The 24605-nt window shown below is 57.8% G+C and overlaps 1 protein-coding gene across 5 annotated transcripts in view; it reads right to left on the bottom strand.

Moving 5' to 3' along the window:
- Nucleotides 1-20494, bottom strand: part of LRP1 (LDL receptor related protein 1) — a 117511-nt gene extending 97017 nt beyond the window's left edge. For all 5 annotated transcript variants that reach the window (XM_066567613.1, XM_066567615.1, XM_066567614.1 and 2 more), the window contains exon 1: nucleotides 20407-20494. In XM_066567613.1, coding sequence (XP_066423710.1) covers nucleotides 20407-20479 — 73 coding nt within the window. In that variant the 5' untranslated portion in view covers nucleotides 20480-20494. The remainder of the gene's footprint in view (nucleotides 1-20406) is intronic.
- Between the last annotated feature and the right edge of the window lie 4111 nt (nucleotides 20495-24605).

Raw genomic sequence — 24605 nt, 5'->3', positions numbered from 1 at the left:
GCTCCCAGATTTTAAAGATCATTTAACTTGGATGAATTAGCTCCTGGGAGCCAGAGGCGCTTCGTTTTCCGTGCTAGGCAGGAGAAAAACAGGGCAAAAAAACAAGAAAAGCCAAATGAGAACAAATTAAAAAGTAATGCTTTTTTAAATGATGAGGACAACAGTGGGATGGGGATCCATCCATCCCATGCCCAGCACCCCAGGGAAGGCTGACCCCACATCCCTCATGGGACAGGGAAAAGGGACAGAGGAAAACCAGCAGGAAAAGCCAAAATCCAGAGTTTGGGGAGGGAGAAAGGCTGGGAAGAGCTTCCTGTCCATTCCTTGGGGGGGTTACTGAAATGGGAGGGGACATTGCACCCCCCAAACATGGGCTGCAATGGGGATCACTGCCATGGGGGGTCACAGCCATGGGGTCACTGGAATGGGGGTCACTACACTCCCCCCAAACATGGGCTGCAATGGGGATCACTGCCATGGGGGGGTCACAGCCATGGCGGGGTCACTGGAATTGGGGGGACATTGCACCCTCCCAAAAGGAGAGGCTGCAATGGGGGGGGCACTGAAATGGGGGACACTGAAATGGGGGGGTCACTGAAATGGGGGAGTCACTACACTCCCCCCAAACATGGGCTGCAATGGGGGCCACTGAAATGGGGGGTCACAGCCATGGGGGACACAACCATAGGGGGGTCACTGAAATGGGGGGGTCACTGAAATGGGGGAGTCACTACACTCCCCCCAAACATGGGCTGCAATGGGGGGGCACTGAAATGGGGGTCACTGAAATGGGAGACACTGAAATGGGGGGGTCACTACACTCCCTCCAAACATGGGATGCAATGGGGGGGCACTGAAATGGGGGGGGGGACATTGCACGCTCCCAAAAGGAGAGGCTGCAATGGGGGCGGGGGGGGGGGGGGGTCACAGCCATGGGGGTCACTGAAATGGGGGTCACTGCACCCCCCAAACATGGGCTGCAATGGGGGCCACTGAAATGGGGGGTCACAGTCATGGGGGACACAACCATAGGGGGGTCACTGAAATGGGGGGGTCACTGAAATGGGGGGGGTCACAGCCATGGCAGTCATAGCCATGGGGAGGTCACAGCCATGGGGGTCACTGAAATGGGGGGGTCACAGCACTGGGGGGGACACAGCCATAGGGGGGTCACAGCCATGGGGGGGGTCACTGCCATGGGGGGGTCACTGCCATGGGGGGGTCACTGCCATGGGGGTCACTGAAATGGGGGGGTCACTGAAATGGGGGGGGGGTCACAGCCATGGCAGTCATAACCATGGGGAGGTCACAGCCATGGGGGTCACTGAAATGGGGGGGTCACTGAAATGGGGGGGGGGGTCACAGCCATGGCAGTCATAGCCATGGGGAGGTCACAGCCATGGGGGTCACTGAAATGGGGGGGTCACTGTCCAGCCCCAGCCCTGGGGGTGGCCAGAACTCTTTCAAACCCAACGCAACTGCGAGCCCTTGCTCAAGCAAAGGCAGCCACATACGCAATTCCCAAAACATTCATCTCGTGGCATCCCTGCTCTCCTGCCAAATTCCCCTCTCCCAGGATCCACTTCACTTCCTGCTCAGCCCGGGAAAGGCAGGGGGGGGATCTGTGCCTGCATCCTCCTCCTGCCACGGGGCTGCTGCACAGCACAGGAGCCTGACAGGGGAGAGGATGAGGATGATGCTGTCCCTGATCCCCATCCCATCCCTGAGGGTGGGAGGACACTTCCCACCCTGTCACAACCCTCGGGGCTTTTCCTGATGCCGTTTGGGAGTGCGGCTCCTCCTGCCAACCTGCTTCTCCTGCCTCCCTCCCTTCCTCCCCTGCTCACCGGCGGCGTGGGAGCTGCTGCTCGGCGCTGCCAAGATGGAGACAGGAGGGATCAAAATGGATGGAGCATCCCTGGCCGTCCCCTCCACCTTCCCTAGGCACAGCCCAAGCCTGTCCACCTTTCCCCATCCTCCCACCAAGCTCAGGGACAGGATCCTCTGCCCTTCCGCCCCCTCTTCACACAGAGCTCATCTGTGCCTCCATCTCCCAGCCACAGGCACATCCAAGGCAGGATTCATTAAGAAAACCACAGCAAAGAGCTGAGACTCTCCTGGATTTCCTGCTCCTCCTCATCCTCCCAGGTCTGCAGCAGCCACAGGGTGACCTGTGGCTGCGGCAGCCACTCCAACCCACAGGTTTCACTTCCCAAAGGAGCAGGCAGAGCTATAGGAGGGCAAATCCCTGGGAATCCATACGCAGTCAGCTGTTTGTGGGATGGGAAACCAGGAGCTTGTTTTGTACTGGAGACAGCAATCACAGAATCACTGGGTTGGAAGAGACCTTAAAGATCGTCGAGTCCAACCCAGCCCAAACACCTCAACCCTGGCACCCAGTGCCACATCCAGGGATGGAGACTCCACCACCTCCCTCTGCCCTGGGAATTCCCAAAATTCACAGAATCACAAGGTTGGAAGAGAACTTTAAGGTCATCAAGTCCAACCCAGCCCCAACATCTCAATTAAACCCTGGTAGCCAGTGCCACATCCAGGCTTTGTTAAACACACCCAGGGATGGTGACTGCACCACCTCCTCAGTCCCTGGGAATTCCCAAAAGTCCCAAAATTCACAGAATTCACAGAATCACAGGGTTGGAAGAGAACTTTATGGTCATCAAGTCCAACCCAGCCCCAACACCTCAACTAAACCATGGCACCATAATGATAAAAGAACTCTTGATATATAAGATAACACATAATGATAATAGAACTGTTGTAATATATAAGATAACAAGCATTCCCAGCTCCAGGACCAGAGCAGGAACACGTGGGATTCCTTCCAAGCACTGACACCATCCTGAGGACACCTGCCCTTCCAGACAGGAGCTGATCCATGCAGGGTGACCCCAGAGAGCTCCTCACCACCACAGGGCACCCAAACCCACCCAAACCCACCCCTTCCACCATTCCCAAGTACGGGAAGAACCAGAGGCACCACGGCTCAGGTGTGACCTCACCAGTGCTGAGTTCAGGGGCACAGTGACCTCCTGGCCTTGCTGGCCACACCATTCCTGGAGCAGGGATGCTGGAAGGAGCCATCATCTCCATGCTGAGCATTCCCAGCTCCAGGACCCAGCACTGACACCATCCTGAGCTCACCTGCCCTTCCATCCATGCAGGACGACCCCAGAGAGCTCCTCACCACCACAGGGGCACCCAAACCCAACCCTTCCACCATTCCCACCCAAAATCATCCCCTCCACCATTCCCACCCACAGGAAAGGCCAGAGGCACCACAGCTCTGGCACGGCCACCACGGCTCAGGTGTGACCTCACCAGTGCTGAGTTCAGGGGCACAATGACCTCCTGGTCTTGCTGGCCACACCATTCCTGGAGCAAAAGGTCATCCTGAGCACACCTGCCCTTCCAGACAGGAGCTGATCCATGCAGGATGACCCCAGAGAGCTCCTCACCACCACAGGGCACCCAAACCCACCCAAACCCACCCCTTCCACCATTCCCAAGCACGGGAAGAGCCACAGGAACTGCGGCTCAGGGCAAGGAAAGGATGGGAGGCGATCGCTCCCGAGGCTCCTCAGCATTCCCTGCTCATTCCCTGTCCTGGCACGGCGCGTTCCCAGCGGGTACAACACCCTCAGTGCCAGGTGGACAATCAGAGAAGGTGTCTGTGTTCATGCATCCCTCTCACAGAGCCAAAATTCCCTTCAGCAGCGGGGATGGGGAATAAAGGAGCCTTCATCACACACAATGGGCGGCTCAGAGCGGAGCTGGGGCAGCTGCAGGGACACGTCCCTGCCTTGGCAGCCAGAAGAGAGAGACCCCGGCTCAAAAGGGGGCTCAAAAGGGACAAAACTGCGCTAAAAACACGGCAGAGGTTCGTCAAAATAGGTGAGAGATGAAGGGGAAAGGTGGGGAAATAAATGCACCCAAAGGTGGGTCTGAAAGGAGGAAAAAATAGCGTTAAAATGTGGCCAAAAAAAATAAAAAGGGATAGGAAAAGCAGAGAAATAAAAGGGTCTCAAAAACGGTCTTACCCCCTCCCCAAAAAAAGGGCCAAAAGATGAGGGAGATGGTGGGGAAATAAATGCACCCAAAGGAGAAAAAATGGCATTAAAATGTGGCTAAAAAAATAAAAAGGGATAGGAAAAGCGGAGAAATAAAAGGGTCACAAAATAGGCATGTAAGAAAAGGGCCCCCAAAGAGGCACAAAATAAAAGAGGTGCCCAAAAAAGGCCCTACCCCAAAAAAAAGGGAAAAAGATGATGGGAAAATAAACACACCCAAAGGAGGGTCCAAAAGCAGAAGACATGTTACTAAAATGAATAAGTAAAAAAAAAATAAAAAAGAATAGGAAAAAGGGAGAAATAAAAGGGTCTCAAAATAGGCATGTAAGAAAAGGGACCCCAAAAAGGCACAAAATAAAAGAGGTGCCCAAAAAAAGGCCCTGCCTCCCAAAAAAAAAAAAAGGGTCTCCCAAAAATGGGATATATAAAGGCCAAAAACAAACCCTACAAAAAAAGGGCCCCCCCAAAAGGCCAGAAAAACAGAAAGGCCTGAGCATAAAAAAGGTCCAAAAACAAAATGGTCCAAATAAAAGGTCTAAAAAAAAAAAAAATCCATTTGGGTGCAAGAAAGGGAATTTCTCTCCAGGACAGGGTGCAAACAAACACCCCAGCAGCATCTCCCCAGGTAGGAAGGGGACCAAGAGCCTGGGACCAGAATTCCATGGACACCCAGAGGCTTTGTGGTGGGCTGGGAAAGGGGTTGGCAAACACAACCAGCAAAAACAATCTGATTTTTCTTGGTCTAAAATAAGAAACGGACACCAAAACGGGCTGGTGGGAGAGGTGGGAAAGCAGATCCTGCAGCAAAGGCCACACGACCTTCAGACCATGCACGAGGATGACATAAAAACCCAACCAGACTGGAAGCAAAGCACCAAAATCTGAAGGAACCCCTGCCCTGCTTCCTCCTCAGCCCAGCTCCTCCTCCTCCTCCTCTCCTCGGGAGGAGGCGCCCGGCCAGGAAATGGTGCTGGCCATAAATACGGGCTGAGATTCACAAACCAGATGTTCTGAGGGAGAAGGGAGCACAAAAGGGAGGGAACAAACCCACTCCAGAGGGAAATATTCCCACTCCGTGCTCCTCCGGGTCTCCATGCCCACCTCGGGATGGAGCAACCCCAAAATAGGGCAGGTTGTTGTTTTTGGGGCAATTTTGGCTTTTCTTTGGCAGGTTGTTGTGTTTGGGGCAATTTTGGCTTTTCTTTGGCAGGTTGTTGTTTTTGGGGCAATTTTGGCTTTTCTTTGGCAGGTTGTTGTGTTTGGGGCAATTTTGGCTTTTCTTTGGCAGGTTGTTGTTTTTATGGCAATTTTGGCTTTTCTTTGGCAGGTTGTTGTGTTTGGGGCAATTTTGGCTTTTCTTTGGCAGGTTGTTGTTTTTGGGGCAATTTTGGCATTTCTTTGGCAGGTTGTGGTGTTTGGGGCAATTTTGGCTTTTCTTTTCAGGTTGTGGTGTTTGGGGCAATTTTGGCTTTTCTTTGGCAGGTTGCGGTGTTTGGGGCAATTTTGGCATTTCTTTGGCAGGTTGTGGTGTTTGGGGCAATTTTGGCTTTTCTTTGGCAAGTTGTGGTGTTTGGGGCAATTTTGGCTTTTCAGGTTGTGGTGTTTGGGGCAATTTTGGCATTTCTTTGGCAGGTTGTTGTTTTTGGGGCAATTTTGGCTTTTCTTTGGCAGGTTGTGGTGTTTGGGGCAATTTTGGCTTTTCTTTGGCAGGTTGTGGTGTTTGGGGCAATTTTGGCTTTTCTTTGGCAGGTTGTTGTTTTTGGGGCAATTTTGGCTTTTCTTGTCAGGTTGTGGTGTTTGGGGCAATTTTGGCTTTTCTTTTCAGGTTGTGGTGTTTGGGGCAATTTTGGCTTTTCTTTTCAGGTTGTGGTGTTTGGGGCAATTTTGGCGTTTCTTTGGCAAGTTGTTGTTTTTATGGCAATTTTGGCTTTTCTTTGGCAGGTTGTTGTTTTTGGGGCAATTTTGGCTTTTCTTTGGCAGGTTGTGGTGTTTGGGGCAATTTTGGCTTTTCTTTGGCAGGTTGTGGTGTTTGGGGCAATTTTGGCTTTTCTTTGGCAGGTTGTGGTGTTTGGGGCAATTTTGGCTTTTCTTTGGCAGGTTGTTGTGTTTGGGGCAATTTTGGCTTTTCTTTGGCAGGTTGCGGTGTTTGGGGCAATTTTGGCTTTTCTTTGGCAGGTTGTTGTGTTTGGGGCAATTTTGGCTTTTCTTTGGCAGGTTGTTGTTTTTGGGGCAATTTTGGCATTTCTTTGGCAGGTTGTTGTGTTTGGGGCAATTTTGGCTTTTCTTTGGCAGGTTGTTGTTTTTGGGGCAATTTTGGCATTTCTTTGGCAGGTTGTGGTGTTTGGGGCAATTTTGGCTTTTCTTTTCAGGTTGTGGTGTTTGGGGCAATTTTGGCTTTTCTTTGGCAGGTTGCGGTGTTTGGGGCAATTTTGGCTTTTCTTTGGCAGGTTGTGGTGTTTGGGGCAATTTTGGCTTTTCAGGTTGTGGTGTTTGGGGCAATTTTGGCATTTCTTTGGCAGGTTGTTGTTTTTGGGGCAATTTTGGCTTTTCTTTGGCAGGTTGTGGTGTTTGGGTCAATTTTGGCTTTTCTTTGGCAGGTTGTGGTGTTTGGGGCAATTTTGGCTTTTCTTTGGCAGAGCCCGCTCCATCAGGAAGATGAACACAGGTTTTCATCCCAATGTTCCTCCTCTTCCTCATTGCCTGTGGATCAAGGCTGGAATTCATGGACGCTCTCCCCCGTGGGACCTTCCCAGCTTGGAATTTGTGACACGGAGCCTTGGAGTCACCCAAGACACAAACTCAACCACAGAATCCACCAAAACCACATCAGCCACTTGAGGCTTCGTTTCTCTCCTCCACATCATTCATCCTTTGTCCCCAAACTATAGAAAAAAAAAACAGGATTTGTTCCGTTTTTTGGGTTTTTAGAATTTCCAGTGTCCTGGAGTTTCTCTGCAGCCTCAGGACAGGGGTTGGGAAGGCCAAAGCCTGGAGCCCATCCTGCTCCCTCCTCCCTGGGCTGCTGGAGCTCCAGGCTGATCCTCAAACCCCAAACCCGGCAAATTTTCCGCCTCCCAAAAGCCGAACTAAGTAATAGAGACATTTAAAATACCAAACCCTCAGGTCTGAGGCACATTTTTTCCAGGGGGGAAAGGGAAAAGGAAGGCTCAGCTGTTTGTTTTGCATTTAAGCACACCATCCCAAAACAGTTCAAATGCATTTTTGCCATTCTTCCATCCGGCCCCCCTCCGAAAGGGGAAGATTCAAACCAGATCCCTGCTCTGGAGCTTCCAGGACCTCAGGGCTCCCGGCCATTCCCACAGGTATGTGGTGGAGCTGGGGGATGGGGACAGCCCATTGCTGTGTAAATATTGACTTTAAAATACAGGGTTTTTTTCCCCCCTTTTTCCCCCCTTCAATCGGACTATGGAATCACGAGGCATTCACCTTCCTTAAACAAACAACAACAAAATAAAAAATGATTTGGAGAAGGAAAACCTGGCTCTGCTGTGCCAGAGGTGTTGGGAGGGCAGCTCTGGGACAGGCTCTGAGTGGGTGTGGGTGCTCAGATGGGCCCTGCGCAGGGCTCACTCTGATTCTCCTCCTTTTTGGAAGGAACCCCCAAAGAGACCACAGGAAATCCAAGCAGAACCAAGCCCCCACCATCAGCTCAGCCCCAGCATCCCAGGGCTTCTCTGGTTTTCCATCCCTGATTTCCACCCCTGTTCCCAGCCCTGACCAAAGGATGACGCTGGTGGGAAGCAGCTGGAAGATCCCACCCTGCCCCCAGACCCATCCTGGGGTACAGGCAGGGCTGTCACCCCCCTGTCACACCCCAGAGGGACACTCAGGGCTGTCACCCCCCTGTCACACCCCAGAGGGACACTCAGGGCTGTCACCCCCCTGTCACACCCCAGAGGGACACGCAGGATGTGCCCAGCACCCTCTGCTCATCCCCAAATCCCACCTGCACATCCCTGGCTCTTTCCCACTGGTCCTGTTCCACACATTCTCCCATTTTTGCCCACCTGGACACTCCCCATGGCAAGGGACATCCGTGGGACACCCAAGGGACACCCAAGGGACACCCATGGGACACCCATGGATTGGGAGCCACTGGATCCCTGCACTGGGCACCGCATGGATGAGGAGATGCCATCCCAATGTCCCCCTTTGGGGTGACAGCTCCAGGGTCCCCAACACCCCCAGCACAGTCATGGGGATGGAGTTGCCATCAACCAGGACCTGCCAACGCTGCCTCCAAACCCAGACAAAGGAGCAGAGCGAGGATGGGGGGGAGGACAGGGAGGAGGAGGAGGAGGAGGAGGAGGAGGAGGAAGGACGGGCGAGCGCATCCCGAGGGAGGCAGGAGATGGAGGCAGGAGCTGCCCACAGCATCCCTGAGGAGGGGGAAGGGGGCTAAAAATCATCTAAAAATAATATAAAAATCATCCAAAAATCATCTAAAAATAATATAAAAATCATCTAAAAATCATATAAAAATAATTTAAAAATCGTATAAAAATCATCTAAAAATCATCTAAAAATCATATAAAAATCATTTTTAAATCGTATAAAAATCACATTGCGGCTCCCAGGGCTGCGTCCTGCGTCACCTGACTTCAAACGCATCCGGGGGGAGGCGATTTCCATCAGGAAATCTGCGAGGAATGCGCTCCCCCCTCTCCCCATCCCGCCCAGCCCCTTCCCCTCCCGCTCCCCGGGCTCCAGCGGCTCCGCCGCCTTCAGATGAAATCCATTAAAAAGAAAAAAAAAAAAAAAAAAGGGAATAAAGGAAAGATTTGCATTTTAAACCAAATTCAGGAGCCGTGCTGGAGCGAGATCCCCTCCCCGCCTCCAGCCCCACCGAGAGTCCGCAGCAAAAGGAGCTGAAAAATGGCAGGAGATGGAGGCAGATGAAATGAAAGGTCCGGCATTGGCAGAAATGGGGATGATAATAATAATAAAAGAAAAAAAAGGAAAAAGAAAAAGGAAAAAAGGAAAAAAAAAAAAAAGAAAAAAGGGAAAAAAAAAAAAGAAAAAAAAAGGGGAAAAATAAAAAAGAAAAATAACGAAAAAAGAAAAAAGAAGAAAAGAAAAAAGAAAAGAAGAAAAATGGGGGAAAAAAGAAAAAAGAAAAAAGAAGAAAAAAGGGGAAAAAGAAGAAAAAAGGGGAAAAAAGAAAAAAGAAAAAAGAAAACATAAGAAAAAAGAAAAAAAGAAAAAACAAAAGAAAAAAGAAAAAAGAAAAAAAAAGAAAAAAAAAAGAAAAAAAAAGAAAAAATAAATTAAAAAAAAATTAAAAAGAGCTGGATCATCCAGACTGGTGGGGAGGGGCAGCTCCAACCCCACAGCCAAAGGGGATTCAAGGGAGAATCCCGGTTTTTTTTGGGTATTATTCTTTTTGCAGCTTATCTGCAATTTAAATGGGGAAAAAATGCGAGGTGAAGCAGGGGGGGGAAGGAAAAAAAGAGGAAGAAAAAAGCATTTACAGCCAGGAAAAAGGGGCTTAAATCCTCTGGGTGCAGTTGGATGGGGTTCAATCCCCGCCAGGGTGCCCCATGTCCCCCCTTTTTTTCCTTCCTCAGAGGATGGATGGGGAGGAAGGAAAAAAGGGGACCCCACCTCCCCTACCTGCCCAGCCTTAATTCCAGCAATAGGAGAGGGATGTTTATACCCTGGGCAGTTGGGAACCCAAACAGGATCCGCCGTGGTTATTTATGGCCTGTGGCTGGAGCTGATAAGGCTCCCTCCAGAGCCCTGGAATAAAGCAATTCCACAGCACAGATTAATAGGCATTTCATCCCAGCAGCTGGGAGGGAGGATGGGGAGAGGAGGCTGCCAGGGGCTTGGTGGGGCAGGAGGGTCTGTGCTTCCTCCCAGCAGGCCGGGCATCAGCTCGCCAAGGCTTTCAAAGGGCTGGAGCCCGGCCAGAACCATTGGCCTTAATTCATTAGTCAACTCAATTTCGCTGCGTCCGCAAATAAGGACTTTGTCTGGGATGGGGAAACGGAGCAGAGCAGCTATTGTGCCCTGGGAGCGGGCAGAAAGGGCCCTTTGAGAGGACACTCTGCTGGAATAAAAGTCACTTTTATCCCAGAATAATTAGCATGCTCTGAGTACACTAATTATTCCGGCATAAAGGGACTTTTATTCCCGAGCAGCGCGGGGAGTTGCTCTGGATTCGGCTCCACCTGCTCCGTGTGAACGTAGCCAGGGATGATCCAGCTGGGATTTGGGATCCTTGGGGTGGGTTTGAGATCCTTGGGGTGGCCACACCTGTGGGTGCTCACTGTGGCTCCCAATCCATGGGTGTCCCTCGCCATGGGGAGTGTCCAGGTGGGCAATAATGGGAGAACGTGTGGAACAGGACCAGTGGGAGAGACCCACCCCAGCCAGGGCAGGGTCACCCCCCAGGAGATGCTCTGAGAGGCTGGAGAACATCAGGGCACGAGGACATGGAGATCCAGACCTGTTCCAAACCTCCAGGTCACCTCCTGAGGTCCCCTGGGGATGTGGGTTCCTTGGGGACCTCAGCATCTCCCACTGGAGTGCACATTGGGGTCCCCACCCCAGCCAGGGCAGGGTCACCCCCCAGGAGATGCTCTGAGAGCCTGGAGAACATCCAAGGCACGAGGACATGGAGATCCAGACCTGTTCCAAACCTCCAGGTCACCTCCATGTCCCCTGGGGATGTGGGTTCACCTCAGCATCTCCCAGCTCTGGGGAGCACAAGGTCACAGAGCCACCATGGCACAGCACAAATCTCCTGCAACCTCAAGGTCTCTCCAGGGATAACAACCCCAGACAACAACCATGGCCCTGCCCTGCTCCTGCCACAGCTTTTGGCTGTCACCAATTCCCATCCAAGCCCCCAAAACCAAACCCATGGGGACACAGCTCCAGTGTCACCCAGCACAGCAAGCACTGGTGAGGGCAAAGCTTTGGGGATTCCTTGACAGCACATCCTGGAAAAGCAGGTCCTGCACTGGAAAAACATCCCTGGCACGGTGAAATGTCCCATCTGTGTGTAACTGGTGCAAATGGTGAAAGAGGAATTGGCACAGCCGGCCCTGAGCTGGTGCTGCGTCCCAAATTCTGCCTGACCCCTTGGCATCTCCACCAGATGCTCCCAGGGGGTTCCTGCAGGTCAGGGACCCTGATTTTAACCTGGTTTTAACCTCTGTAAGTTGCAGGGAAAGAAAATTTAGAATTTTATACAGCTGGAAGAGAATAGGGATGGGGAGGAGAGCACAGCACTGGTGACTAAACCAGGCTCCAAATTCACTTTTCCCGGGGGAAAACAGGCTGCAGGCCGGCAGAGGAGAGGCTTCACCTCTGTAAGTTGCAGGGAAAGAAAATTTAGAATTTTATACAGCTGAAAAAGCATAGGGATGGAATGGGGAGGAAAGCACAGCACTGGTGACTAAACCAGGCTCCAAATTCACTTTTCCCAGGGGAAAACAGGCTGCAGGCCGGCAGAGGAGAGGCTTCACTGGTTTTAACCTCTGTAAGTTGCAGGGAAAGAAAATTTAGGATTTTATACAGCTGAAAGGGTGTAGGGATGGGATGGGGAGGAGAGCACAGCACTGGTGACTAAACCAGGCTCCAAATTCACTTTTCCCGGGGGAAAACAGGCTGCAGGCCGGCAGAGGAGAGGTTTCACCTCTGTAAGTTGCAGGGAAAGAAAATTTAGGATTTTATACAGCTGAAAGAGCACAGGGACGGGCATCAGAGCAGCCAGGGAGGAGAGCACAGCACTGGTGACTAAACCAGGCTCCAAATTCACTTTTCCCGGGGGAAAACACGCTGCAGGCCGGCAGAGGAGAGGCTGAGCGAACCCATCTGGAAGGGCCGGGGGCTGCGGCAGGAAGCGGAGCCTCGGACGTGGGCACCGACCCAAGGATGCGGGGCTGGAGCGGGGCGGAGGCGGCGGCGGCACCGCCCCTGCTCCACGCCCGGTGCCCCGGAGCATCCGCCCCGGCCGCTGGGAAGGCGGCTGGAGCGGGAAGTATTAAAGCCAAGTGCTTCCTTCTGCAAACAATACAAAAAGCACCACGGTACCCGCCGGGAGGAAACGTTTCACAGCTTTTTCCCTGTGCTGGGAGCAGCTCCCGGTGGTGGCTGGAGAGGATGGGACCATTCCCATTTATTGATACGAATGACAGAGGTTTGGGTTGGATAATTAAAGTCATGAAGTGAGCATGATAAAAAATCAGGGGCTGGGGTTTAGTTGAGGCATACCATTAATGAGGGGGGGAATCCCTCTTTCTTTAGCTTAAAAGGCAAATGCTGGTTCATAGCTTCTTAATGATTAGGATGATATTAGAGAGGATCAGCTGGATCGTGGTTTGGGGTTTCTGTGCCCCTCTCAAGTGGCATAAATCATCTGGAGCTGCTCTCCTGGCAGGGACAGAGCCAGGCACAGCCCAGGGCTGGTGACATCGGCAGCAGGGGCACAGGAAAAATGCGTGGCCCCAGTGAGGGCAAAGCTTTGGGGATTCCTTGGCAGCACATCCTGGCAAAGCAGGAGGCTGGAGTGGGTGGGCACACACTGGCAGAGGCAGGGTGGGCACAGGGGCATCCTGCTGCTCCCCAGGGATGAAGATTTGTGTCCCTGTGCCACCTTTTAGGCCACGACATTCCAGTTCTGACAAAGTCACCAGCATGCAGGGCACAGGGGAGCAGAGGGAGAGGACACCAGAAGGGACAACTGGGTCCTTTGCAGGGCCAGGGGGTGCAGACAGTCCTGCACCAGCTGTGGCCATGCTGTTGGGTCAGCTGTGACCCTGGAGCAGCAGCCCACAGAGAACGAGCTGCAGGCAAATGGGTGAGATTGATGCCATTCAAAGCTCTCAGCACATTTCAGGTTTTGCCTGGCAAACACCCCCAGGGATGTGCTGGGGCATGGGGGCAGCAGCAGGATGGCTCCCAGAGCCTCCCCCAGCTGGAATCCTCCTCAATTCAGTCAGCAAGGGATGGATGGCAGAGCCCTGAGTGCAAGAGCAGGGATTCCTCTCCACCTCCTGGCCCTGCAGCCCCCCCAGTTCAGCAGAAACCCCCACCTGTCCACCTCTGGCACAGCCAGGATGAGACCCCCAACACCTGCCCATCCTCAGGATGTACCCCCCAACACCTGCCTGTCCCTAGGATGAGACCCCCAATAACTGCCCATTCTCAGAATGAGACCCCCAACACCTGCCCATCCTCAGGATGTGACCCCCAACACCTGCCCATCCTCAGAATGAGACCCCCAACACCTGCCCATCCTTAGGATGTGACCCCCAACACCTGCCCATCCTCAGGATGTACCCCCCAACACCTGCCCATCCTCAGGACCCCCAACACCTGCCCATCCTCAGGATGAGACCCCAACACCTGCCCATCCTCAGGATGTGACCCCCCAAAACCTGCCCATCCTCAGGATGAGACCCCAACACCTGCCCATCCTCAGGATGTGACCCCAACACCAGCCCATCCTCAGGATGAGACCCCCAACACCTGCCCATCCTCAGGATGTACCCCCCAATACCTGCCCATCCTCAGGATGAGACCCCCAATACCTGCCCATCCTCAGGATGAGACCCCCAATACCTGCCCATCCTCAGGACCCCCAACACCGGCCCATCCTCAGGATGTACCCCCCAATACCTGCCTGTCCCTAGGATGAGACCCCAACACCTGCCCATCCTCAGGATGTGAGACCCCAACACCTGCCCATCCTCAGGACCCCCAACACCTGCCCATCCTCAGGATGAGACCCCAACACCTGCCCATCCTCAGGATGTGACCCCAACACCTGCCCATCCTCAGGATGAGACCCCCAACACCTGCCCATCCTCAGGATGAGACCCCCAATACCTGCCCATCCTCAGGATGAGACCCCCAATACCTGCCCATCCTCAGGACCCCCAACACCTGCCCATCCTCAGGATGAGACCCCCCCAACACCTGCCCATCTTCAGAGTGAGACCCCCCCCCCATATTTGCCTATCCCCAGGATGTGCCCCCCAAACTTTGCCTTCCCCCCAGGATGTGCCCCCCAAACTTTGCCTGCCCTCCAGGATGTGCCCCCCAAACCTTGCCTGCCCATCCTCAGAATGAGACCCCCCCCCCAATACCTGCCTGCCCCCCAGGATGTGACCCCCAACACCTGCCCATCCTCAGCGTGGTCTCATTTGGAGAAACACCATCTGGCAAAAGCCTAATTAGTCCACTCAATTAAAGATGCAACTTCCAACTCAATTAGCCTCCCTCCCAGACATCCACAATCCCCACTGCTGCCCCAATCCACACATTTTTTTTGGACATCACAGAGCTGCTCTCACCTTCCTGACACTCCCTGGAGCCCGGGATGCTCTTCCCATCCCTCCCCTCGGTGGCACTGCAAGCACAGTCCCACTGGAGAAGCTCGGAGCTGCCAGCAAGGTCATTATCCAAGAATTCTGCTGCCAACCCCAGGAGAGGTGCTGGGACTGTCTGTGATCCTGCACAGCATCTGCATGACTGCAGCTCTCCAGCCTGCTCCCTTCCCTGCCTCAGGAAGGACACTGGAGTCTAAATTTAGCCCTAAAAATGGCCAGACCGCGTTTGGGGAGCTCAACCTCTCACGATGGAATAACATCCTAGACCAACCCTCAAGGCCCAGCCTGTGTTTTTCTCCAAAAAAAAAAAAAAAATAAAATAAAAAGTTGCACAGCAAAGAAAACAACGAGTTTGAGCCGAGTTAGAAAATGCTGAAAATATTCGGTGCGGCCGCAGCCGGCAGGTCGGGCAGCCCAGGAAAAGGGCTGGAAAGTTCAGTCAGCAGCAAAACCTGGGCTGTAAATAGCTCGAGGTGGATTGCAAAACCCCAAGGAGAGGGGGGAAAGCATCCCCTGGAGAACAAGCTGGGAGATGGGAGAGCCTGGGGATGGCAGTGATGGATGAGAAACGGCCCCGGGCACTCTGAGAGGCACCATGGGCCACCAAGCCCAAGTTCCTGGAGAGGGAACACAGCTGGACACGTTCTCTGGGAGGTGATGGAGATAAAATTCATCCCAAGGAGGATCCTGTCTGCCTGGCAAGGGCAGGACTGTGGGAAGGACACAGGCTGATGCATCTGCTGCTCTCGGTGCCACTCCTGGGGTCAGCACCCACTCCAAGGAGCCCCTTCCCAACCCTGGGACCACTGGGTTCATCCCAGTGGAGCCCCATGGGTGAGCTGGGAGAGGACTCTGGGCTTTAAGGCAGCTCTCACAGAGAGAGGTTCAGACCCCATCAGGGTTAGGGGGTCTGGGAGGGCACAAGAAAGGATTGATCTGCATCAGGAAAGTGCTTGGAGTGGATCTGGGAACTGAAATCATCCTCGGGCCTGGAAGAGGCGTGGGGATGATTTCAGTAGCAAAGGCAGGAGGACTGTGGGGAGGAAAGAGGTTGATGCATCCACTGCTCTCAGGCCAAGCCAGCTGCCACTCCTGGGGTCAGTACCCACTCCAAGGAGCCCCTTCCCAACCCTGGGACCACTGGATTCATCCCAGGGGAGCCCCATGGGTGAGCTGGGAGAGGACTCTGGGCTTGGCAGGCAGCTCTCACAGAGAGAGGTTCAAGGCTGGGAGGTCTGGGAGGGCACAAGAAAGGTTTGATCTGCTCCAGGAAAATGCTTGGAGAGGATCTGGGAACTGAAATCATCCCCAGGCCTGGAAGAGGAACCTCCTGCCCCATGACAAAGCCGCGGGCTGATGGCCCTGCTGAGTCAGCAGGATGTGGCACATCCTGTGTGTCCTGTGTGTCCTCCCCTCTCCCGGGCACTCCGAGGCCCCCAGGGCCCGGCCCTGGCTGTGATTTCGGGGAAGCACCTCCCATGCAAACCCTTGCTGGTCAAAGGACGCTTGCAGAACCACGTGCTGCCTGCAAAACACCACCCAAGGGCTTGGGACAGCTCCCCAAAGGCACAGCCAAAATCCCTGGGGTGTTCTGGGGGGTCACAGACACAGGCACAGCTCCCAGAGCAGCCAAACCCTGCTCTGGACACCATCCCCACGAGCTGTCCCACTCCTTGTGGAGCATCCCAGTGCTCCTGAGATGGTGGCAAATCCTCAGCAGCAGAATCCACCTGACAGCCAGAGCAGATCCCTCCTCACCAGGGCTGCTGGACCAGGATGAGCCTCATGGGACACACTGGGCAGCCACGAGGCAGGAGAGTGCTGGCACAGACCCCAGTGCCCAATATCCTCACCCTGCCACTCTACAGATGCCACCAGTGCTCCCAGTTCCTCCCCAAAGGGCTCCTGACCCTCACCCTGCCCACCCTCCATCCCCCTCCCCTCTTCAGTGAGCACTGGGAGGTGACCTGGATGTTGTCACAGCCTTGAGGGGCAGCCAGGTCCCTCCTGGAGGGGGAAGGAGCCGTGGTCTTTGCCCAAACCCCCTGACCCCAGGCAGTGGGAGGACGGATTTTGGGAGCCAAGCCTCTCTCCTCACAGCTTCTCGTGCCACCACCCCCGTCCCCTCAGCTGACTCCAGGGCTGTTTTCAGGACCCCACCCAGCAGCTGGTTTACACAGCTTTTCCCTTCATTTGGCTCTGATTTTCCACTCCAATCCTGCTGTTCCTGTGAGGAGAGGAGAGGGGAATGCAGCAGAGCAGAGCCTGGACAGCCCCACTGGGCAACCACAGTTCAAGCACGGGCTGGGGGCAAAGAGGAACCACAGAACAACATCTGAGGAGGATGCTCCAGAAACCAGGGCCTTGAAGGCACAGGGAGGACCTGGATGGCTTTTTCTCCCCATCATCCCAAACCAGTTTTTAACACTGGTTAAAACACAGTTTATAACCAGTTTTTAGCACTGGTTAAAACACAGTTTTCACCCGGTTTTTAACACTGGAGGAAAAGCTTGACCAAAGGTCAAGCATGGGCTGGGGGCAAAGAGAAACCACAGGACAACATCTGGAGCCAGAGCCAGCTCCTCCAGGAACCAGGGCCTTGAAGGCACAGGGAGGACCTGGATGGTTTTTTCTCCCCATCATCCCAAACCAGTTTTTAACACTGGTTAAAACACAGTTTATAACCAGTTTTTAGCACTGGTTAAAACACAGTTTTTACCCAGTTTTTAGCACTGGTTAAAACACAGTTTTTACCCAGTTTTTAACACTGGAGGAAAAGCATCACCAGCTGGAGCAGCCCCCGCTCCTTGCCGGTTCTCAGGCTCCCCCGGAGCACATGGAACCAGCGGGGAGAGAACACGAGGAGCGAGTGGTGGGGCTGAGACACCGAAGGAGAGGGGGCTGCCACAGCTGCTCCCACCCCCACAGCGCCCACTGAGCCTCAGGAGCTTCAGAAATTCCTGGGTTTCACCCCAAAGCCGGCACTGCTACCAGGGATGCTCCAGAGCTGCCCCATCAGGGACAGGGAGCACTTGGAGCCAGAGGTCAGTGGTCAGACCTCTCACTGGACACTTTTCACATGAGGGTAGAGCCTCACAGGGCTGCTGGAAGCACAATTGTCCTGCTGGGATGCTCTAAAAATAAAATGGGATGCTACAATGCTCCACACAGGAATGATGGACACTCCCACAGCAACACCTGGGCTTCAGCCCAAAGCTGGCACTGCTGCCAAGGATGCTCCAGAGCTGCCCCATCAGTGCCAGGGAGCACTTGGGAACTCTCACTGGAGACCACAGCAGCACCAGGCACTTCTCATGCCAGGACAGAGCTCCACAGGGCTGCTGGAAGCCCAATTGTCCTAAAAAAATTAAAATGGGATGCTAAAATGCTCCACACGGGAATGATGGCCACTCCTCTGGACACTGCACAGAGGAACCCCTCAGGTACTGCCCCTCCAGCAGCTCCTTCTCCTGCCAGCACCTCAAACCTTCACTCTTCACCTCCACTGAACCCAGAGCAGCTCCGGGCGTGTCCCTGCACGCTGAGGGAAGCAGCGTGTGCACACCCACACGTGTGCACACACACACGGAAAAACACACAGGAAAACACCCTGGAACACAGGTGGGGACACCTGGGAACGCACCTGGGCACGCAGGGACGCACAAGGGGACGTGCCAGACCACCAAGGTGGTAAGAGGGAAGCGCGGCACCAAAACATCCCAGCAAGCCTCAACCACAGGTATTTCCAAAACAGGAACAGGGTGATCCCTGCCTGCCCTCACTCCGCTCCTGGGGCTCTGGGGTGCCCCACACCACCCCAGCAAGTGGCAGAGGACTGGGCAGGCAAGAGCTGCACACCAGTGCCCTTTGTTCCCCATGGAAGAGCTTCCTCCCGCCCCACGGCTGGACTTCGTCCTCCTCTCTCCTCCAGGAAAAAGCAAAGAGCTTCCAGAGCTGCAAAACAGAGGTTGTGAGTGTGAGGAATTAATTCTCCAGACAAGGATGGGGACCTGCGCCCTGCTCTCAATGACCTCCTGGCCTCTCCCAGAGCCTCACTGTGGGAAGCCAGAGCCCAGCCAGGACCACCAGGGTTGAGGCACCAGCTCAGGTGGCACCTTGGTGGCGCATTCTGCCCCTTAACCGACCCGACCACGTGCTTGTGGTGCCTCCACATCCTCCCCACCCACAGCCTCACACAGCTCCCATCACCGCGAGGCGGTGGGACAGCACCTGGACCCCATCACAATCCCCTAAAAAGGAGCCCCTGAGGAGGGGGACATGCACCAGGGAGGAAGGAGTGTCCTCTGCCCCACTCCAGCTCCTGGCGTGTGGAGAAGAGGATGGAAGAACTTCCCTTCCAGCTCATCATCTTCCCGCAGCCTGGTTTCCAAAGGCAACGCAGCTTATGCAATGAGCGCTGCCTCCCTTCCGCCCCCACCAACTTCTGGATCCGCCGGCTGCTCCGAGCCACCTCCGAGTGCCACCGACACCTCGTGTCCCCAGGGAGGTGACCCCAGAGGGCTCAGCTCTTGGCCACCTGCACTGCCCAGCTCGCCCGGCTCAATCAGCCCCGCAGGTGCCACCGAGGGGGGGTTGAAGGGTGCCCTGAGCTGCCCCCGCTGCTGTCACCTCCCTCCAAGGGACACAGATCAAGTGTCCACACACCCCCGAGAGGGTGAGGAGGGGCTGGAGGATGGAAACCACAGGCTCCGGCCTCCTGCAGCCCCAGACATGAATCTGGGGCAGGGATCTGGCGTTTGCCCAAACCTCCTCCTCCTCCTCCTTCTCCTCCATCCCTCGGACACGACGGGTCAGATGCTGCCACTGCCACGACACCAAATCCCTTCTCCCTCTCTGCTCCGAGGTGGGCAAAGAAACGGGACAGAAAAACCTCTCCCTAAACCAAAAAACCAACCCCCTCTCGTTCTTCCATCATTCCGGCCTCTCGTTTTACCAGGCCATTCCCGTGAGGACGGAGGGGAATCCGTCACAGGAAAGCCAAAACTCCCCCATTTCGCTGCTTTTGAAGGGAAAAACAGCCCCGGAGCGTCCAAGCGTTGCGAGAACTTCGCCACGGCCGCCGGTTCCCGGCTGGAGCCGCTGCCAGCGCGGAGCACGGGCGCTGCCAAGAGCGGCCCCTCGCACATTCCCAGCCCGGCCATGGAGCTGACGAGCTCAAGTATTTACTGAATAGATCAATAAGGGCCGGGAACGCGACGTGCACGGCTTGGGAACGAGCGGTTTGGCAAGGAGCTGGATGGACGGATAGGGGGGGGAGGCTGGACAAACGGACACGCGGATGGGGGGAACGGACAGCCCCGGTTGGCTGGATAAATACATTCCCAGTGCCACCAGGCCCGGTCACAGCCAAACTCCGCAGCCGGGCGTCGCGGCTCCGGGAGAAGCAGCCCCGGTTATGCAAGAGGGGGAGCGTGGGGCGAGGCCGGGCTGTCACGGGCACCCCTGGGACCGCCGGGACCCCGTACCCGGTCACCCCCCGGGACACCGGGACCCCCCAGTCCCGGCTCCCGCAGCGGTGCTGAGCTCCAACTTTCCCGCTTGGCTGCAGGGAAAACTTTGGATTCCAGAGGAAAATGGGATGGAGGGCGGGTGGGAGCCACGGGAACGGGCAAAGAGGAGAAAACGGGGAGCGCCAGCGAGCGGCCCCCGCGGCTGCAGGGGGAACGGAGCGGGGGACGCACCGTGCGCTGCGGAGGGGTGCGGGGAGGACGCGCCTCCCCAGCCCGGCCCGCAGCTCCCCGTTACCCCCCGGTCCCTCCGGTGTCCCCACGGTGCGGTGGGGCCGGGCTGCGCCCGCTCTGCTTTGTCACGGCGGCGCCCCCCGCCCCCTCCCCGGCCCGACCGAGCCCCGCGCCCCCGACAGCGGCTGCGGCGCCTCCCCCTCCCCGCCGGTATCGCCCCGCGGGGGTCCGGCCCCGCCGCCCCCCACTCACCTTCGAGGGCGCGGGCGGCGGGCGCGGCCAGCAGGGCCAGGAGGCTCCCGGCGAGGGCCAGCAGCGGCCCCATGCCGGCGGCTCGGCGGCTCGGCGGCGGCGGCGGCGGCGGCGGCGGCTCCTCACGCCGTGCTGCCCGTGGGGCGGCGCGTCCCGGGCCCGCGCACCGACATCCGCGGGGGGCGGGCGGGGGCGGGCCGGCGGCCGGGCCGGGCCGGGCCGGGGGGCGGGCGGACCCTCCGGGCTGGGCGGCGGCGGCGGCGGCGGGGGCCGGGGGGCGGTGGCGGGGGATGGGGATGGGGGGGGGCGGGGGGTCTGCGCGCGCCGCCGCCGCGGCGGAGGGAGGGACGGACGGTGATTTTGGGGAGGGGGGGGGAGATGGAGAGCGCGCCGCCGCCCGCCTGACGTCACCGGGCTCGAGCCGCCGCCGCCGCGGACGGGAACGGGGAGGGGGGGGGGGGGGGGACGACACGCGCGTGGCGTTGGGGGGGGGTCCTACGCGCATGCGCGTGCGGGGCCGGGGCTGCGCCCCCCGGTGGGTGTGGGTAGGGAGAGGGTCCGATGTCAGTACCGGTATTGGTATCGGTATGGTCCGGTCAGGGATCCGGTGTCGGTACCGGTATCGGTCTGGGTATGGTCCGGCCGGGGGTCCGGTGTCGGTACCGCTATCGGTCTGGGTATGGTCCGGGAGCTGTCCGGTGTCGGTACCGGTATCGGTCTGGGTATGGTCCGGCCAGGGATCCGGTGTCGGTACCGGTATCAGTATCCGTATGGTCCAGGCAGGGGTCCGGTACCGGTATCGGTGTCGGTATGGTCCAGGCAGGGCTCCGGTGTCCGTGTCAATAATGTACGGGCAGAGGTCCGGTGCCGGTGTCGGTATCGGTGTTAGTATGGTACGGGCAGAGATCCGGTGGGAGTGTCGGTGTCAGTATTGTCCGGGAGCGGTCCGGTGCCGGTGTCGGTGTCGGTATGGTACGAGCAGGACACCGGGGCCGGGACCGGTGTGGTACAGGGACAGGGACAGAGACAGGGACAGCGACAGGGACAGGGGCAGGGACAGCGCTGCGTGTCCCGTGCTCACACGCGGTACCAGCCCGCGATGCCGCTCCAGAGCCCGGCCCGGCCCTGCTGTGGTGGCCCCCAGGTGCTGGGGCGGCCCAGCTCCCCTCTACCGGCACCCGGTACCGGCTGCGGGTCAGAAACGGACGGGACAGCAGAACCTCATCATCCTCAGGGGCAACAGGACCCTCTCAGAGCTGCAGAACCTTCGCTGTCCCGGTCCCTTCACCGTCCCCAAAGGCATCAGGAGCCTCGCCATTCTCCCAGGACAGCAACACCATCAGCATCCCCAAGGGCTTTGGGAGCCTCGCTGTCCCCCCAGGGCACAGGACCCTCGCCATGTCCCAAGGGCAGTGGGACCCTCACTGTCTCCCCCAAGGCAGGGGGTCCCCTGTCACCCCCCAGGGCACAGGACCCTCGCTATGTCCAAGGGCAGTGAGACCCTCACTGTCCCCCCAAGGCAGGGGTGACCCCCCCCAGGGCACAGGACCCTCACTGTCCCCCCAAGGTAGGGGTGACCCTCCCCAGGGCACAGGACCCTCACTGTCGCCCCAAGGCAGGGGGTTCCTCATCACGCCCCAGAGCTGTCACCCCCCAGGACCCTCGCTGTCCCCCCAGCCATCCCTGCGGGGGCTACAGGAGCAGGGTTCAGGATCGGGGGTCCAGAACAGCGGATTCCCATCATGGGGGTCCCGCCATCACTCACCCAACTCCGGCTTTGACTGAGAACCGTGACGTCAGAGCCAGAGCCGTGACGTCACCCAGTGGCCACTCCGCTGCCTGCCAGGGCCGGGGGCCGAGGAGGGAGATGGGCAGCGGTGCCGGCGCCGTCATCAGGCACCATGCGACCCCTCGGCGTGATGTCATATGTTTTTTTAATTATGTCACACGCCTGCTCCGCCCCACCCCGCTCAGGCAGCTGCAGGGGGGGAGAGAGTGATTCAGGCTGCTGCGGCGCCAGATGTTCGGGAGAAGGTCCAGATGTTCCCCCGGGACGCCGCCCCTGCAGAAGTGCCGGGGTGGCAAAAATCGCGGTGTAACCCGGTGGGCTGGAGGGGTTCTGGGGGCCGGTTCTTCAAACTTCGCACAGGACTCGGGGAGCGGGTGCGATTCTGCTTCCTCCCACGCGTGGGTCCCGGCCAGGGCTCCACAGCCCCCTCCCCACTCGAGACCGTCCTTTACGGGGGCGTGGGGAGGCCGGGAAGCCCCTTGCCAGTCCCGAACGAGTTTCCGCTCTCCCGGGATGTCCCGGTACGCCGTGGACAAGCCGCGCTCACGGGGCTCCCGGGCGCGTTTGATGCTCGGAATGGCAGCATCGAGAGTCCACTGGCGCCGGGTGAAACGCGGGGACCCCGCAGCCCTGCTCCAGTCCCGGTCCCGCATCTCCAGCCCCGGTACCGCATCCCTACCCCCGGTACCACATCCTCAGTCTCGGTCCCGCATCCCTACCCCCGGTACCACATCCTCAGTCTCGGTCCCGCATCCCTACCCCCGGTACCACATCCCCAGCCCCGGTATGGCATCTCCAACCCCGGTACCGCATCCCCATCCCTGTTCCTGCATCCCCAGTCCCGGTCCTGCATCCCCACCCCCAGTCCCGCATCCCTACCCCCGGTACCACATCCCCAGTCCCGGTACCGCATCCCCAGCCCCGGTACCGCATCCCCAGCCCCGGTCCCGAATCCCCAGCCCCGGTACCGCATCCCCAGCCCCGGTCCCGAATCCCCAGTCCCGGTACGGCATCCCCAGCCCCGGTACCACATCCCCAGTGCCGGTACGGCATCCCCAGCCCCGGTTCCGCATCCCCAGCCCCGGTACCACATCCCCAGTCCGGGTACCGCATCCCCAGCCCCGGCAGCCCCGGCCCCGCCGCTCTCGGTTCGCCCCGGTGGCACCGCGGTGCGGCAGCGCCCCCTAGCGGCTCCGAGGGGGCCGTGCCCCGTGCTGCCCCCGCCGCTCCGGTGGGCGCGGGGGTCGGAGCGGCCGAAGGAGCGCCCCGGGGCGGGCCGGGTACCCCCGTGAAGCACCAAATCCCCCCAAGAAACGAGCACCCCTTTCAGTGCCCCCGCTGCCGTGTTCGGTTCGGTACCGGAGGGCGCAGCAGAGGCGGGCACAGCCCGGGACCAGCCACGGGCTCGGACCCCAGGACGGGGACCGGGGTTCAAACCGTGCAGGGAAGGTGCAGCCCGGGACCAACGGCCCGGTGCACACGGGAACAGTGGTGCCACAGAACCGGGGCTGCCCCGGTGCGACGGCACCCACGGGGGTGGGCGGGGGGCTTGGAAGGGCGGCAAAGAGGGACCCGATCAGAGCAGGAGTAGGGTCAGGACTGGATGCCACAGATGGGGCGGGGGGACACGCGTGGCTGCGAGCAGTGGGTGTGTGGGGACGGAATGGGGGTCACCAGTGGGATTTGGGGTAAGAGCGTGGTCATAATGGGGACAGGAATGGGGAGATACGGGGCAAGAGTGGGGGCACGACTGAGTGGGGGCTGATGTGGGACGGACGCGGAGCCGGCAGATGCCGCAGCCCCTCGGTGGCGACGTCCGGGGATCCCAGGTCCTGCCGAAACTGGTCCCGGTCCCGGTGCCCTCCCATCCCTCCGCTCACGCGTCTCCTCCCTCTTCCTGCGCTCGCCGCTTCCCGGCGGAGCAGGGACCGGCCGCGCCCGCCGCCGCTATGGAGTGAACGAGAGGCCGCGGGGACCGGCCGGACCGGCCGCCCCCCGCCCGCGGCTGCTCTCGCCAGGTAACGGCGGACGGGACCGGGGACTCTGCCGCTGTTTGGCACCTCCTGAACTCGTGCAGGGGCACCGAGCTGGGAGCCGGGGTGGGGACGGGGTATCCCAGGGGCGGGGGCTGCCCCGGGCTGGGGGGGCTGTCCAGGGACACCTCTCTGCTCCGGGGGTGGGCAATGCGACGTGTGACAGGCTGAGGGGGAGGTCCCCCTTATCAGCCCCTCACTGGGGTGCTTGGGGATGGGATGGGATGGGATGGGATGGGATGGGATGGGATGGGGAAGGGGCTCTGGGACCGGTGGCACCGAGGCTGTATCAGCTGCCGAGGTGGAAACGCAGCCCAGCTCGACTCGAAGTGCAGAGCACCCGCTGAGGATGGCACCCAGCTCTGCTGGCACCCAGC

This window comes from Molothrus aeneus, chromosome 30, assembly GCF_037042795.1.
Source record: "Molothrus aeneus isolate 106 chromosome 30, BPBGC_Maene_1.0, whole genome shotgun sequence".
Lineage (NCBI taxonomy): Eukaryota > Metazoa > Chordata > Aves > Passeriformes > Icteridae > Molothrus > Molothrus aeneus.
Note: the sequence above shows the minus strand (reverse complement) of the source record. Positions and strands in the feature narration are given on the sequence as shown.